The 15,563-nt window shown below is 37.0% G+C and overlaps 1 protein-coding gene across 4 annotated transcripts in view; it reads right to left on the bottom strand.

Annotated features, from left to right (window-relative positions):
* LOC125241287 (rho guanine nucleotide exchange factor 17) overlaps positions 1-15,563 on the bottom strand; it is a 120,141-nt gene that overhangs the window by 50,153 nt on the left and 54,425 nt on the right. The window contains exon 1 of one of the 4 annotated variants that reach the window (XM_048149717.1): positions 13,113-13,392. The exons of 1 other annotated variant lie outside the window; for it this stretch is intronic. In XM_048149717.1, coding sequence (XP_048005674.1) covers positions 13,113-13,313 — 201 coding nt within the window. In that variant the 5' untranslated portion in view covers positions 13,314-13,392. Of the gene's footprint in view, positions 1-13,112; positions 13,393-15,563 lie in introns of those variants that run through there. 2 more of the 4 variants (XM_048149874.1, XM_048149795.1) reach the window with 2 other exon arrangements.

Here is a 15,563-nt window from a genome sequence, read left to right as displayed (position 1 = left end):
AAATTCAGCTTGTGCCGAAAGAGAAAAAATGTGGAATGTAACGGAACCCATACTTTCTATGACTCTTCTATTTCTGCACAGGATATGTAGCCAGACGCACAAACGCTTACGATAATAAATAAATAAATAAATAAATATTATTGGACATTCTTACACAGATTGACTGAGGCCCACGGTAAGCTCAAGAAGGCTTGAGTTGTGGGTACTCAGACAACGATATATATAATATATAAATACTTATATACATAGAAAACAACCATGACTCAGGAACAAATATCTGTGCTCATCACACTAATAAATGCCCTTACCGGGATTCGAACCCGGGACCTCGGCGTAGCAGGCAGGGTCACTACCGACTGCGCCAGACCGGTCCTAATATCGTTGTCATATTAAGCTATCTCTATCACTCTTTCGTATTGGCGCGACTGCGTTTCGATCGGCGTCTAGCGTGAACGCATGTCATTTCGGCTAGCCGGCATACTCTACATAACCTAACCACAAAATTAAAATTTTGAAAAAACCCGCGACCGCGACATAGTGGACCGATTTTCATGAAACATGGCTAAGGACACTGCCGACTAACTCAGCTTTCAAACAAAAAAAACTAAATCGAAATAGGTTCATCCGTTCGGGAGCTACGATGCCACAGACAGACACACCCACAGACAGACAAACAGACAGACAGACAGACACGTCAAACTTATAACACCCCGTCATTTTTGCGTCGGGGGTTAAAAACATTAGTTACTCATCATGAAAAACCTAAAATTATAAAATTTGTCCCTTCAAGAACATGGCGAGAAATAAAATCGCAGCCCACCAATTCGAACGAGAATCATACCAATGGTATTTGGGCGTCGGCGTATTAAGCCCGTTATAAAATATTGGCAATTTTTGGAGCGTGGCGATAACCGAGCAAGGCGGAAAAATCTATAAACAAATTTTCAACGCCATATCCTGACTTCGGTTCGGATTAATAATTTATGGAATTCATTATCGCGGTTCTTTATTCTACTTTGTAAATATATATAAAATAAATGAAATTATCCTGTAACAAGAATTGTGATAAATAATGGAAACAAAGGGAACGTCCTACATTTATGATGCTTTCCGAGGAAGTTATAAATATCAAAGTTCAAAATGCTGGAATAACATCCCTCCGCCCTTGAAGAACCTGCAAAGTATTCATAGTTTTAAAATAAAAATTAAACAATACCTATTCAGCCACCAACTTAACCAGGAAACCTGCATACATGACACAAGCTGCCTGTAGTTCTTAATCTCATATTTTTACTTACCACCTGGGTCACGTTCCCTTGCAGATTGCACATAAAAATATTATCTTTGCCTTTTTATGAGCCATCGTAGTCAAATATGTAGTTTGGTATGTAATCTGATATAAAAATCGATGTTCATTTCATCAAATTATTTTATTGTTTGTCACTGTCAGTTTAGTACACTTAGCTACCGCAGACCGCAATATGGCGCTGGTTGGCAAGCTTAATGCACGGCCAAGCGGTGTCCGACCCTTTAAAACGGTACGATATTGTTGACTTACCCAGATAACCAAACATTGTAAATAATTCGTTCAGTAGTAGTTATAGTTTTTAAAAAAGCATGTAATATCTTTCTTTTTTGTGTGTAATATGTTGTTTTAATAATTTTGTTCATGTTACCTGTCGTGATTGTTTTTCACCGAATGGTTTAACCGGAAGATCAGCGCTGGAAGTCGCCAGCAATATGCTGAGGTTAAACCATTTCGTGGCACCTTCTCGTTTTTATGTGTTCCTATTTGTAATATTTTTCTCTTTTGTGTTTACGAATAAAATTTATTCTATTCTATTCTATTATGGAAACCATGTTGACGACCGGTTTGGCCTAGTCGGTAGTGACCCTGCCTGCTACACCGCGGTCCCGGGTTCGAATCCCGGTAAGGGCATTTATTTGTGTGATGAGCACAGATATTTGTTCCTGAGTCATGGATGTTTTCTATGTAGGTATATTATATATCGTTGTCTGAGTACCCACAACACAAACCTTCCTGAGCTTACCGTGTGACTCAGTCAATCTGTGTAAGAATGTCCCATAATATATTTATGTATTTATTTATTTATATTTGCCACACTTCACCCCTGAAACACACAATGCTAGTCCAGCACAAACAGTCACATGTCATTTTTACAGTTACAAATGAAACAATGAAATACGATTTTTTTAATAAATTTTTAATAATGAAATAAAACTATGGAAACGGATTAAATCGCGTATAATGAATTTAAAATACATCCCGACGTTATCCATAGTTTTATTTCATGAGTAACTATCGCGGTAACCGAAGACAATATTAAATTTTTATTTATATATATTATTGTAACTTTGAAACATACATTTAGGGACCCAGAAAGACGGAAAGATCGATCAATTCGATCATTTTGTTACATGATATGCTGGTAACTGTTCGGTATTAAAACCTATTTCTTTTAGGCCCACTTGCACCACCCATACAACCATTTCAGTCGCAAAATCTTTAAATCAGTAACTAACTGTCAAATGTGACATAACGCGTGGTAACGTCGTGCAAACAATGCGACCGTATTGATACAATAACAAACTGTAGTCGTCGTGTGCACTCGTTACGGTAACAAAATGTGTACGAATTTGTGGCTGTCAATGTCACTGTCAGAATGACTTTTAACGACACTTTATTAGTCGTCGTTTGCACACATAACGGTAACAACATGTGGACGAATTTGTGGCTGTCAATGTCACTGTCAGAAACCGTTCTGACAGTGACATTGACAGAATTTGTACACACATGTGTAGGTCTGATTACCGAACTGCTCCTAAACCACTGTATCCGCAAATGACAATCTGAAATACGAAGGTTTCTCAAACTGTCTTGTGAAGTTGTGGACTGGTTGCTTTGAATCATTTAAATATGAGCGAATTAAATAATAATAAACGACGACGACCATTTAAGCACTCTTCGACATTTTATAGAAATGTGGGAAAGTTAAGAAAAGTGCAGAATGATAATACAAATAGATAGTTACTTAATGTATTAAATATATAATTTTTAATTCTTATTGATAAAAATGAAGTGTAGTGTTGCTTTACACAATAAAAGTAGGAATCAAATGAAATAGAGTATTTACTGTGATATTAATAGAATTTCTGTTGCGCAATGATAGTTTTTAGGGTTCCGTACCTCAAAGAGGAAAAACGGAACCCTTATAGGATCACTCGCGTGTCTGTCTGTCCCTCTGTCACAGCCGATTTCTCCGAAACTACTAGACCGATTTATATGAAATTTGGCACACGTATGTAAACCTGTGGCCCAAAGACGGACATGTAATATAATTAAATGAAATTAAACGAAATTTAATCATAGGGGGCACTTTTGGGGGGTAAAATTGAAAATTAAAAATCAAAGTTATTAGAACTATATTGTGTTACATATCAAATGAAAGAGCATTTTATAAGCATCTCAAATATATTTTTTTTATAGTTTTTATTTTGGTAATTTAGAAGTAATTTAAGAAAATAAGCAAAAAATGACCATTCCCCCCCCTTATCTCCGAAACTACTTAGCGTAAAATTTTCAAAAAAATACACAAGATAGCCCTCTACCTGTAGATTACAGGAAAACCTATTAGAAATCTACAGTCAAGCGTAAGTCGGACTTAAGAGAAAAAAACTCAAATTGAGATTTTCACTCACTGCCGCTGCAAGTACTTACTAAATGTTTTGAAATTTTGTGAGCGCCATGGACAGATAGAAAGAAATTCATTTCTGTTTAGAAATTGTTAAAAATTTTAATCATTTGCCAAAATGACTTAAGTTCCTACTAAAAAAGAGGCGCTTAAGACTGTTTAGAACTGCACTGACCATAATATTGCCCTAATAGGTCCAAAAAATGGTGTATATATACGAAAACAAAAAAATTGTGCCACCGACAACCAAAATCTGAAGTCTATTTGCTCTATCTCTTATAGTTTCCAAAATGTACGCAAATTTTTGAAAGTACAAATCTAGTGTACGTTGCTATCACATGTTGTCAGGCGCTCATGACCTTTTTGTATGGAAATGTCGAAATCCGACTCGCACTTGACCGATTTTCATAGAAAGTTGTGTTTTATTATAGTTTTGAAGGAGGTTTCATGTTTTTAACTACCAACGCAAAAACGACGGAGTGTTATAATAATAATAGGTTTGACGCTTGACATGTCTGTCTGGCATCATAGCTCCCGAACGAATCAATCGATTTTGATTTAGTTTTTAATGTTTAAGGTGAATTCGTCGAGAGTTTTTTTGTACCACGCAGGTGGCAAACATGCATACGGTCCGCCTGATGGAAAGCGGTCACTGTTACATATGGACGCCTGCCACTCAAGGAGTGGCACATGTGCGTTGCCGACTCGACTCATTAGAAACTTGTACAAACCTGTACTTAGAAGGGGCCTGGGTGCTGACGACTCAAAGGACCGAAGGAAGGAGGAGGAAGGAAGGAAGGAAGGAAGGAGGAAGGAGGAAGGATCTATTGTCCTAATTACTTCCGTAGGTCCTCCAGTCGCCAGCATACCGCACCCTCGTTGAGCTCTGGCTGCCTTACTCACCGGCAGGAACACAACAATGAGTAAAGTCTAGTGCTACTTGACTGCGGTCTTTTGTAAAGCGGAGGTAATTCCCCAGTTAGACTCTGCTCTACCTTAGAGTATATTCAATTTAGTATTAGAGTTATCAGTCAAGAAATTCAAATGCAGCGCCATCTATTATTAGTTTAGACAACTTTTCATGTGACTTTCCATGCCTAAAGGTTCGCACAAGTCTCAAGTCGCGTAAATTACTTAGTAAATTTTGCCGAGAGACGGCGCTAAATACAATAATACTCATTAGAGTACTTATACTTCTAGTCAAAGACATATATAACTCCGTATAGACAGATAAAGTCTAAGAATAAAACTTACTTACCTCAGTACCACACAGAAGAAGGGCTCAGCTAGATGGCGCTAATATTAATATTTGAAATTTTAATAGTACATTACTACAGAGGCCGGGACAAAAGGGGTTGCCGGCCGAAGACATATAGACGGCCGAGCGAGGCCGGTTAGGTCTGAGGCGGGCAAAATCAAATACGCACCCAAAATAAAATATTGTCTAGGGCTCGTACCAGTTGCAGTCGGCACGTCTATAAAGCCCCTTATAGTTTTTTTTTAATTTGCTAAATACCTGGATGTTATGTCACAATTATCTGTGTTTGGAAATTAAAAAAGAAGAGTTTGCCGGCCTTGGCCTGCAAGGTTTGTATGAAATTCCATTATCTATCAATCGTCCTAGCCGCACCTGCAACGTCATACTTCGCTGCCAATTATTTAAATATGTATGAATATAATAAAAATAAGCTATTTAATTAATTAATTTATTTTTAAGAAAAGGTAACCTAGGTTACGTAACGTAACTACGTTACAATAGGTTCAGTAGTTTTTGAGAAAAATACGAAAAACTACGGAACCCTATACTGAGCGTGGCCCGACACGCTCTTGGCCGGTTTTTTTCAGTACAGATGCTGCTTTTTTTAACGCAGTAGTGCGAGCAAATCAAGCAATGATTCATTTCTTGTCTGGTCGAAACTCTTAGCTTAGATTTAGGTACTGAAAATCGTCGTACGATACACGTGCGAAAAGGACATTCACAACTCGTGTCGATTTAAAACACTCCCTTCGTTCGTGTATTAATATATCGCTACTCGTATCGATTTTCCTCTTTTCCGCACTCGTATCTACAAGTATTTTGTTTGGGTTACAAAAAAAACACATTATTTACTCTACTACGTTTTATTTATGTCTCTTTAACATTACAAATTTGTAGACACTTATCTATACAAAAATCTTGACAAAAGAAGTACAGATCGCTGAAATTAATGTTGATAGTAATATTAATGACGACTACTTCAACAAGTGTCAATTGTGAAATGCCGCAAAATACTAGTTGCTCTATAGAAGACCATAATAATATGATCCCCGATCCTTTACAACCCAGCAGCTCGCTACGCACGTTACAATTTTTTTTTAATCTTCTTTAGTGAGGGCAACTGAGTACGACGGCATATTTAATTGTTTATAAAGTTTGAGGATACCTGGAAAAAATTAATACAAGCCATTTTGAAAATATAATAAATATTCACTGCTTTCGGTCACGCGTGTACGCTGCGACCATTTTGCGACCGTTTGTCGACCGTTTGGTGACCGTTTGGCGACTGTTTTTTACATGGAATATTACCGTCTTAATCCATATTTTAACAACTTTATTGGTTTTCTAGGCATTATTTTTATTATTTCAGTATAGTATATGCACCGGAGCACTAAAACTTCACCAATCAATATACATAACACGCAAACACCGAGTAGTCAATAATATTATTACTGGTTAAACTGAGGTAAATTGAGGGCGCGTTGATAAATTTAGACTTATTAACCGACTTCAAAAAAGGAGGAGGTTCTCAATTCGACTGAATGTTTTTTTTTTTTTTTGTATGTATGTTATTCGATATCTCCGAGAATCGTGGACCGATTTTCAAAATTTTTTTTTTGATCGAACCGGTATAACCCCGAGATGGTCCCATTGGTACCAAGTCAGGGTCTGATGATGGGATCCTGGAGAAATCGAGGGAACTCTTCAAATGTTATAGGCACATGTAATGTTTTTAGTCTATTTTTCAAAGGTACACCAGTATTTACGTCTGATGGTAATAATTTTATGTGGCTGAGCTGATGATGGAAGGTCAACTCCTCAATGGTTAGGAGTTAAAGGATAATTATTTCACTACTGTACATGTATTCGGACTGATACATATAATATCACTAGGAACCACTAAAAATCAACAAATAAATAAACTTTTTAACAAAAAATAAAACCGCCTTCAAAAATAAGCGCGTTACAAAACACGGAGAAACTAAAAAGCCAAAAATAATAAACCTTTCAATTCAGATTTCTTATCGTATTGCAATAAGCTAAACATCCAAATTATAAACAAATCAATTATTTTTGGAGTCGGTACCAGCCTGTGTATGGTTGGGTGGGGCAAACAGGCAATAGCAAGGCGACGAACAGGTCTGGTACCGACTACAAAAATAATTGATTTGTTTATAATTTCTCCGTGTTTTTTTTATGAAATCACTCGAGCAATTTAATTGGCCATGGTAATTAGCCCACATTTAACAAAATCTTACGCCATTACATTTTAATGTCAAATGATTCTATTTCTTTTTTACTTTGACGTCTCTGACAGTCGCCATTTGAAAAGAATGAAATGAACGAATGATTTTGGGAAAGTAGTCGCCAAACGGTAACAATGTGTGCACGCGTAGTGCACACTTCTGTCACTTCTGTGACCATTTGTGCCTGTTACCAATCGTCCCCATTTGGGTCGCCGCGACAAAACGTCGACCGTACTGCGACTAAGCATTGAGACCCGAAGACCTGTGTGTACACAAAATAGGAGGATTTGCGTAGGAACGGCGACCGATTATGGTTATATGGGCAATCACTTAACTCAGGGTATAATAAAATGATGGGTTAACCCTCCATTTTCGTTGGTACATGTGGCCCTTAGTTTATTATTTCTACTTTTGAAATATGGGTTGGCAACGCGCACGTGACACTCCTTGAGTTGCAGGCGTCCATAGGTGACGATGACCGCTTTCCATCAAGCGGACCGTATGCTTGTTTGCCACCGACGTACTATAAAAAAAACGCACCCGCGGTGAACTCTCAGCGCTCGCCTCGTTTCGCCACGCTCGCAACTCGCTAGTCTGGTAGGGCCCTTGCATTTGATTGTAAGCTAAAACAATATAGGCGACAAAGCTGAACTCCTATTCACGACGTCGTAATCGATCCTTTATGTTATTGCAACTGTAAAATTCGCCGGCGAACGATCCGAGCCAGCCGTTATTACAGTTGTTTTGGCATAATTTGTTTTGTTCTACAACATGGTTGGAAGACCTTTTCTCCGAATAATGATGAATAATTGTTTCGTGGAAGATTCTTTAAGAATATTGTTAGCGATTCATGATTTTAACCTTTAGCCGTTTAGAGAATTTACCTATATTATTATTTTATGAAATATATGTTATTATTTTCATAAGGAATATTTCGTAGATCTGCTTTCTCGGAACCACGCGCCCTAGCTTCGCGCGAGGAGCAAACAAGCGCGGATCCAGCTTCGTGCCCAGGGGGGGGGTCACGTGGTAAAGGCCCAGGCCCCAGGGGGGGGGGGTCACGTGGTCTATTTGTATGGCCAACCTAGGCTCCAGGGGGGGGGGTCATGACCCCCATGACCCCCCCCTGGATCCGCGCATGGGAGCAAAAGATAAAAATGAGTATAGCAAGTTTAGTATAGTATCTTTTAAGGAAAACTTGCTATACTCATCGTGGACTATTTTTTATAGACGCATATAAATAAGAGATAATGCAAAATACCTACACCCAAGTTAAACGCTCGTTGGCATGTATTTTTATAGCTCATGTAATGTCATTAACTTCTGAGAAAATTTCCGTAAACTTATTATTCGGCGACAATTAATAATTTAAAATCATCTCTTAATTGATGATAACACTAATGAATTCTGTCTGGTTTAATTTATCGGCCGTATAAGGCTTACACATTGTATGAACGCGCTATAAAATATCAAATAAATATTTGCCTCTTCTAAAATAACTTTATAAAAAAGCAAAAGAAATTTGAAAAGATTTTTTTTAAAGCTAGTTAAGTACTGGGGTCCATTTCTCAAAACTGAAAGTTACAAGTTACAAGCGGAAGTCTCTTTCCCACTTGTCATATTAGACATTGACAACCACTTGTAAATTCCCAACTAGCAAAATAGTCTTGGATTGCTCACTTTATAAGAGTGGTGGGCTTATAGCACTCTAATATTTGTTTTATAAAATGTTATGCTCTTATATTAGCCTTAGACAAGCTAGTACGCACTCTAGAACTCTCTGTCTCATTACTTAGTCTCATATGTGTATATAAGCGCATTTTATAATACTATTATAAGCCTATTACTCCTACAATAACATTTACGTAGATTAATTGTTCTTGAGAGTAAATGTTCTTATAGTCCCCTTCTCTAAGTTTATTTGATTTTATAATGGTCCTAATAAATGCTCTTGTAAGAATGTCAGGCTAATATCTGCATAACATAAAAACACTATAAGTACATGCTTTTTTCATCTTATTCAAAACTATTATAAGATCAATAGCAGTAGTTTAGTAAGATATTAGAGTGATATTGTATCATTTGATGTTATAATAGCCTTAATAAATGTTTTTGTAAGAACTTCAGACTAATATCAGCATAACATAAAAATACAATAGTGCATCTTTTTGTGACATTATTTAAAGCTATTATGAGATCAATGGCAGTAATTTAGTTCGATATTAGCGTGATATAGAATAAACATACTTAAATAAACAATAGATGAGATCAATATAAAGTGATTAGACCTTAAATCGATTTTGGGAACACAATTGTAAGTATACAACCATTTCACATCACCAACATTGCCATTTGAATAAAAAGTAAAAACAATAAGTATATTTGTTTTTGTAGGGTCAAGTGATATAAAATCAGGTCAAGATTAAGAAAATGAGGTTTTATATAGGTAAAGCAAGGAACCCTAAATTAATTAAACATGGCCGTATCATTGGTATACAAGAATGCTAATATTAAGTAAATGATCTTATAATAGTCTAATAGCGCACTAAGAAAATGCAACTATAACAATGGCGTCTTTTTACTGCAAATATAGAAATAAAATAATTAACGAGGATACAAAATACTATTATTAGAGTGGGCGCATGAAATTTGAAGTGTAAATAAGGGTCCATTTTACTGTAAATAATATTTCCCAAGTACTTCCTGCGCAATATGAAGAAGCACCAAGGATAAGAAACACGCTATTATAAGTTTATATAAGTATTACTAAATAGTAATTTGTACCTTCAGTGTTTGTTTTGTCACAACATTTTTTTTTATATTATCACGCTACAGACCAAGCAGATAGCCTTAGAATGTTTCAAATACCGTATTGTACAAAAATCAAAATAAGCTTGTTTAGGCTCATAAGAGTCTAACGTTGGACCAAAATAAGCCTATGCAGGCTTATAAAATACTTACCTGAAAGCGATATTAGCCTAAGGAAGCTTAAATTAGTTTTGGCATGATTACTGTAAAAGCAAACAGTATGCAATAAAAGTGATATTAGAACGATATTAAAATAAATACGCTTATAATTGTGCCCAAATCCAGGTTTATACGATGATATAGAATCAATATAAAACCAAAAAAATTTAGTCTTGAGATCGTTCTAAGCGCGACTTTTGCTAGTTGGGTTGTAACTTGTAGCTGAGAGAAATGGGCCACAGGGTTACAATTTACAAGTGGTTGTCACTGTCAAATATGACAAGTTGAAAAGAGACTTCCGCTTGTAACTTGTAACTTCGAGTTTTGAGAAATGGGTCCCTGTGGCCCGTTTCTCGAAAGGTACAAGCCTTGTATTACAAGTGTGTTTCCATGACAACCCATACGATATACGATAATACAAGGCTTGTACCTTTCGAGAAACGGGAACCAGGTCTGGTTATATTATTTATATTGTAGAACATAAAAAAGTTACGGGCGCCTGTCTTATTTTGTCTCAAATTCAATTTTCAAATTTCAATATTCGAAAAGGAAAACGAAATTTCAAGGACCAACCAGGTAATAAATATTTATTTGCATTATTTAGGTACGAGTTTGGAATATTTAATGCGGGTATATGCGAGGCGGGAAAAAGCTTGATTTATGAACAAACGTCAGCGGAATCGAAATATTATTAGGTATCTGCTATTTATTATCCACGAGGAAAAGAAATAAAAATACTTTCACAGTCTTTCACCTTTCACAAGATCGCATTTGCTCGAGTGAATTATTTACAAATTCAGCCTTGTTCGGTGCGAAATACTGATCATATTCTAATGTAAATCAAGTCTGAAATCGTGAATATCAATTTGCTTGCCACATCATCTTTATTAGGCATCTCAATTACGCTTTCAATTCATGACATTAAGTATGTTAAATTTCTTTAGGGTGGGTTATATGTATATGTAGGTATGTATTATTATACGTCCAATGTCCACGTGTCTTATTAATAATGATCTCAACCTGAAGGAGTTGCCAATAATGGTTATCAGTTGAATTTAAATGAAACTTAATTCGTCTTTCAACAGTAGACCCCCCTGCATACAAATTTGTATGCTAGGGGGTATACTTTTCTCATCGACTACATCCTCGATGACTTTTCTGCAGCTGACTAACGTTCGTACCTAACCTATAGTTTACCAAGCAAAGAAGGAAGCTCTTTAGCAAGTCTGTTGTGTTTTATATCCCTAAAAATTTACACAGCAAGTAAGTATTAATTATCTTTAAAATTTTACAACATGGTGTAACTTTCAAGGCCATTTGAGAAGCAGCGAACATTTATATTTTAACGAGTAAGGCGTACACTCCGTCCTTCAAAACTTAACTGTTGAATTCATTGAGGTATAAATCATTTTTAATGTTTTTCTACTTCAGCAGGGTTTGTACATTATTGCCGCGAGAGTATGTCGCCGTGGGATACTTAGATCACACGTCTTGTTCTAATTGTATTAATGACATAACGACGGGTAGTCTATCTCGCGGCGACATAGCGCGACAATCATGTGCTAATCCTGCAGTCTGCAGTCTCTGTGGAATAGCGACGAAATTAAATGTCGCACCGGTTTCATACGTTCTAAGCAACATCTGGGATTTATAAACACAGATTAGTGCCACGAGTGCTGCGACATAAACGTCTGTGCCCGTGACAATAAAAAGTTCTCTGATGACCTTGACACGGTGACCTATTTGGAGGTGACCGCCACCGCAGTCGGTACGAATAGCTCCCTGAGCCAAATGTTGCGCGCACGCTACGAAAAACGAGAAGACGATGTGTTTCGGAGACTAGGGGATAATCTCTACAGCACATGTTAACACTAACAACTGTCCGTGCATTATGTATAATGCATCGCCAAACTGGCTTCGTCACGTGCATATGATGACGTCAGAAATGGATGGCTCTATATAATGCATGAGCGTATCTGAAACATGCTAATAGTGAAAGTGAGGGACAGTTAAAGTGTTATGTAGAAACATTTCAAATGATAACAGTCTTGCAAGAACTTGCATGCATGTTACAGAAATTCGACAATGTAATCAAAAATTTCGTGTGAGCACGCGAGCCGTCTGTTAAACAAGGGTTGGGAATCAGTTTATTAATTCGTACCTCTACCTCATAAGTATTAACGGGCCCGAATATTAGGGATTGGAATTGGAACCATCAGCCTCAGTTGAAGGTAGTCGCGTCGCGTTTAAATCAGATTCCTGATGCCTTCTTAAGGAAGTCTACAAATATCAAATATCTTTATTTTGCATAAAATATGGTACACAAGGTGGACTTATTATAATTTAGGACATGCATATTTCACCAGCAACTGGCATGCAAAAACACAAACACAACAACAACAACATACAACTCTAGTTTTCTAAGCGGGGCTAAAATTTGTAGGTACATGTCAATTCTTATAATTCCCAAGCTAATAAATATTCAATATGTCATACTTAAACTAATTTCAAATTACAATTGTCCTAGTCTATTAATTATGTCTAAAGTAGTCAAAAAATTCATCAATTGAATAAAAACATTCCTACCACGGAAGAAACGAAATCGTGGTACATACTACTTAGCTTAGCTTTGCTTAGTTTGGGGCTAAGTTGATCTGTGTAAGGTGTCCCCAATATATTTATTTATTTTATTTATTTTATTTACTACTGATATGTTTGGACTTTGGAGGTAACTGTTACAGGCAGCTCTCAGTTGTATTTTCTCGATCACACGCAGCTTTTATCGTCCAAGTCCGATGCGTGAAACGACGAACTGATCAATCCCGGAGTAGGATCACTCAGCCTCAGGTTCAACCAATGGGGTCTGGTAAGATACATATCCCTTTTCAAGAAAGTCTACCAAGAGAAACTGAAGCACAAAATACTAACCTGTTTGGAGGTAACTGCTGCAGGCAGCTCTCTGTGGTCTTTTCTCGAACGCTCCGAACTCTCATCGTCCGAGTCCGAAGCGTGAAACGACGAGCTGATCGATCCCGGACTAGGATCGCTCAGTCTCAGTTTGAGGCAGTCCCGCCTCATTTTCACGTTTCTCCCACTTTTGTCGACTTGCATGGTTTCACTTTTGTACATGACTCATATTTGATACTTATTTGGTTAGGAATGTTATGACTAGGTTTTTGTACTTTATTTTTATTTGGTTTTAGTTAACACATTAGCTGCTTGAGAAAGTCATTGTAGGGCGGTATGGCACGGCAATCTCATCTGTTCTTTTTTTATACACCTTTTTCTGTTTAAGGTATCTACAACTTTGGAACGTGACGCATTACCCTCATGCATTATAAAACAGCCTATTCGATATAATAGTTAGGTAATCCTAATTCGCGTCTTAAAACTTATCACCTTATTATTCGACATTTAATTGAATGAAACACCAGACTTCATTCAGACTAGATATTGAAAATGTAGGATTTCCCTGAATCGATAATTTACCAATTTATAGACACAGTCAGCTGAGGCGCCGGTCTAGAAAATTTTAATAAAGTTTGTATGAAGTAACAGTAGTTCCTGTTTTGACCGCCAGCAGAGATAAGTTTGTTGCATACTTGGAGCTGATCGATGCGATCCATTTAAAGATAACAGACGAAATATTGCTCAGTGTATCTTAAGTTCAATGACCGGAGTTATGGCCGGATTTGTAAGTACCGATTCAGCAAGTAGGTGCAGACCAGTCTAAATGACCTATTTGCCAAATATAGGTCTTAATATTATGGTAATTAGTGTATGCGCCCTGTGTGTACCTATTGTGTAGGTACTATGGTTGTATTTAATGTTAGAATGGTTCCATATGTACCTACCTAGCTGCTTTGATTTCAATTGTCTGTTTGGCTCACAGGTTAGCTGGAAAGAGGCTGCGTTCTGGGATTAAATTCGCTTTTGTACAATTTTTACGGTGCATTAAATTCTAAATACCTAAATAAATAAATCCCTCTCATACACAATAAGTGCAAGGTGTAAGGAAAATTCAAAAAAAACCCAAACCTGGTTAAAAGCCGTATGCGAAAAGGTAGTTCCAGGTTATGTTATAATGTACTATTTCTCAAACATGCAATGAAATATTGTCTTTACGTTCCTTAAAATGGGCTGGGAAGTATCGCTTTTTGGGCGCAACAACTAGAGAGGACTGTAAAGGGATTTCATATTATTTTTTAGGCCTAGGCATGCAAAGTAACTTTTTTTTATAAAATATTGTCCTTTAGAGCATTTTTTTTATTTCATTGTATGTTTGAGAAAAGCACTATACATGCCTCGGCGTGAAAACGGATTCCCGGCCTCGTATCCCTATCCGGCGTCGCTCGCACGCTCGCTCGGCCGTATATACCCACTTGGCCGGAAATCCTCATTTTCCCGGCCTCTGATGTAATGTACTATTGGATCGCCTCCATGGCATACAATACAAAAGAATAGGTACGCTGCCGATTAATTGTAAAACACTTTTTTGCAAAGCACCATTGTTACATTGTTCGTGAAAGTATAAGCTATTAGTAGTTATCTATACTTTTTTCTACTTGCGCTCAGTTATGATGTGATTAAACGGTAGACCCAGTTTTTAACTCCCGACGCAAAAACGACGGGGTGTTATAAGTTGTACGTGTCTGTCTGTCTGTCTGTGTATGTGTCTGTCTGTGGCCGGATGAACCGATTTAGATTTAGTTTTTTTTTGTGTGAAAGCTGAGTTAGTCGGGAGTATTCTTAGCCATTTTCATGAAAATCGGTCTACTATGTCGCGGTCGGGGGTTTTTTCAAAATTTTAATTTTGTGGTTAGTCTATTGATCAATTTTTTTTTTATTAAATCTAAGCATAAACAGACAAATAAGTACGTTAGCTTAAAAAATATAATATTTCCGCAAGAATTGAGCTTTATACGGTAATGCGACGTTATGATCTAACTAAACAAATCTCCTTTTTAGGGTTCCGTACCTCAAAAGGAAAAAACGGAACCCTTATAGGATCACTTTGTTGTCCGTCTGTCCGTCCGTCCGTCCGTCTGTCAAGACCCTTTTTCTCAGGAACGCGTGGAGGTATGAAGCTGAAATTTATATCAATTACTCAGGTCTACTGTCCCTTGAAGCTGTGAAAAAATCAAACTTCTAAGCCAACGCAATCAAAAGATACAGCCGTTTATGCCGCAAATTTTCGACACTTGCAAGGGAATCAAAACCTACAGGGTGCTTCCCGTGAACTCAGAATCTTGAAATTTGGTACGAAGCAACGTCTTATAGCATAGATTAAGGAAAAATTACGAAAACCATACATTTTTAGTTACATCACATAATATATATTTTTTTAATAATTGTAAACCTTGCAGGTTTGTACGGAAC

Source organism: Leguminivora glycinivorella, chromosome 1, assembly GCF_023078275.1.
Source record: "Leguminivora glycinivorella isolate SPB_JAAS2020 chromosome 1, LegGlyc_1.1, whole genome shotgun sequence".
NCBI lineage: Eukaryota > Metazoa > Arthropoda > Insecta > Lepidoptera > Tortricidae > Leguminivora > Leguminivora glycinivorella.
Note: the sequence above shows the minus strand (reverse complement) of the source record. Positions and strands in the feature narration are given on the sequence as shown.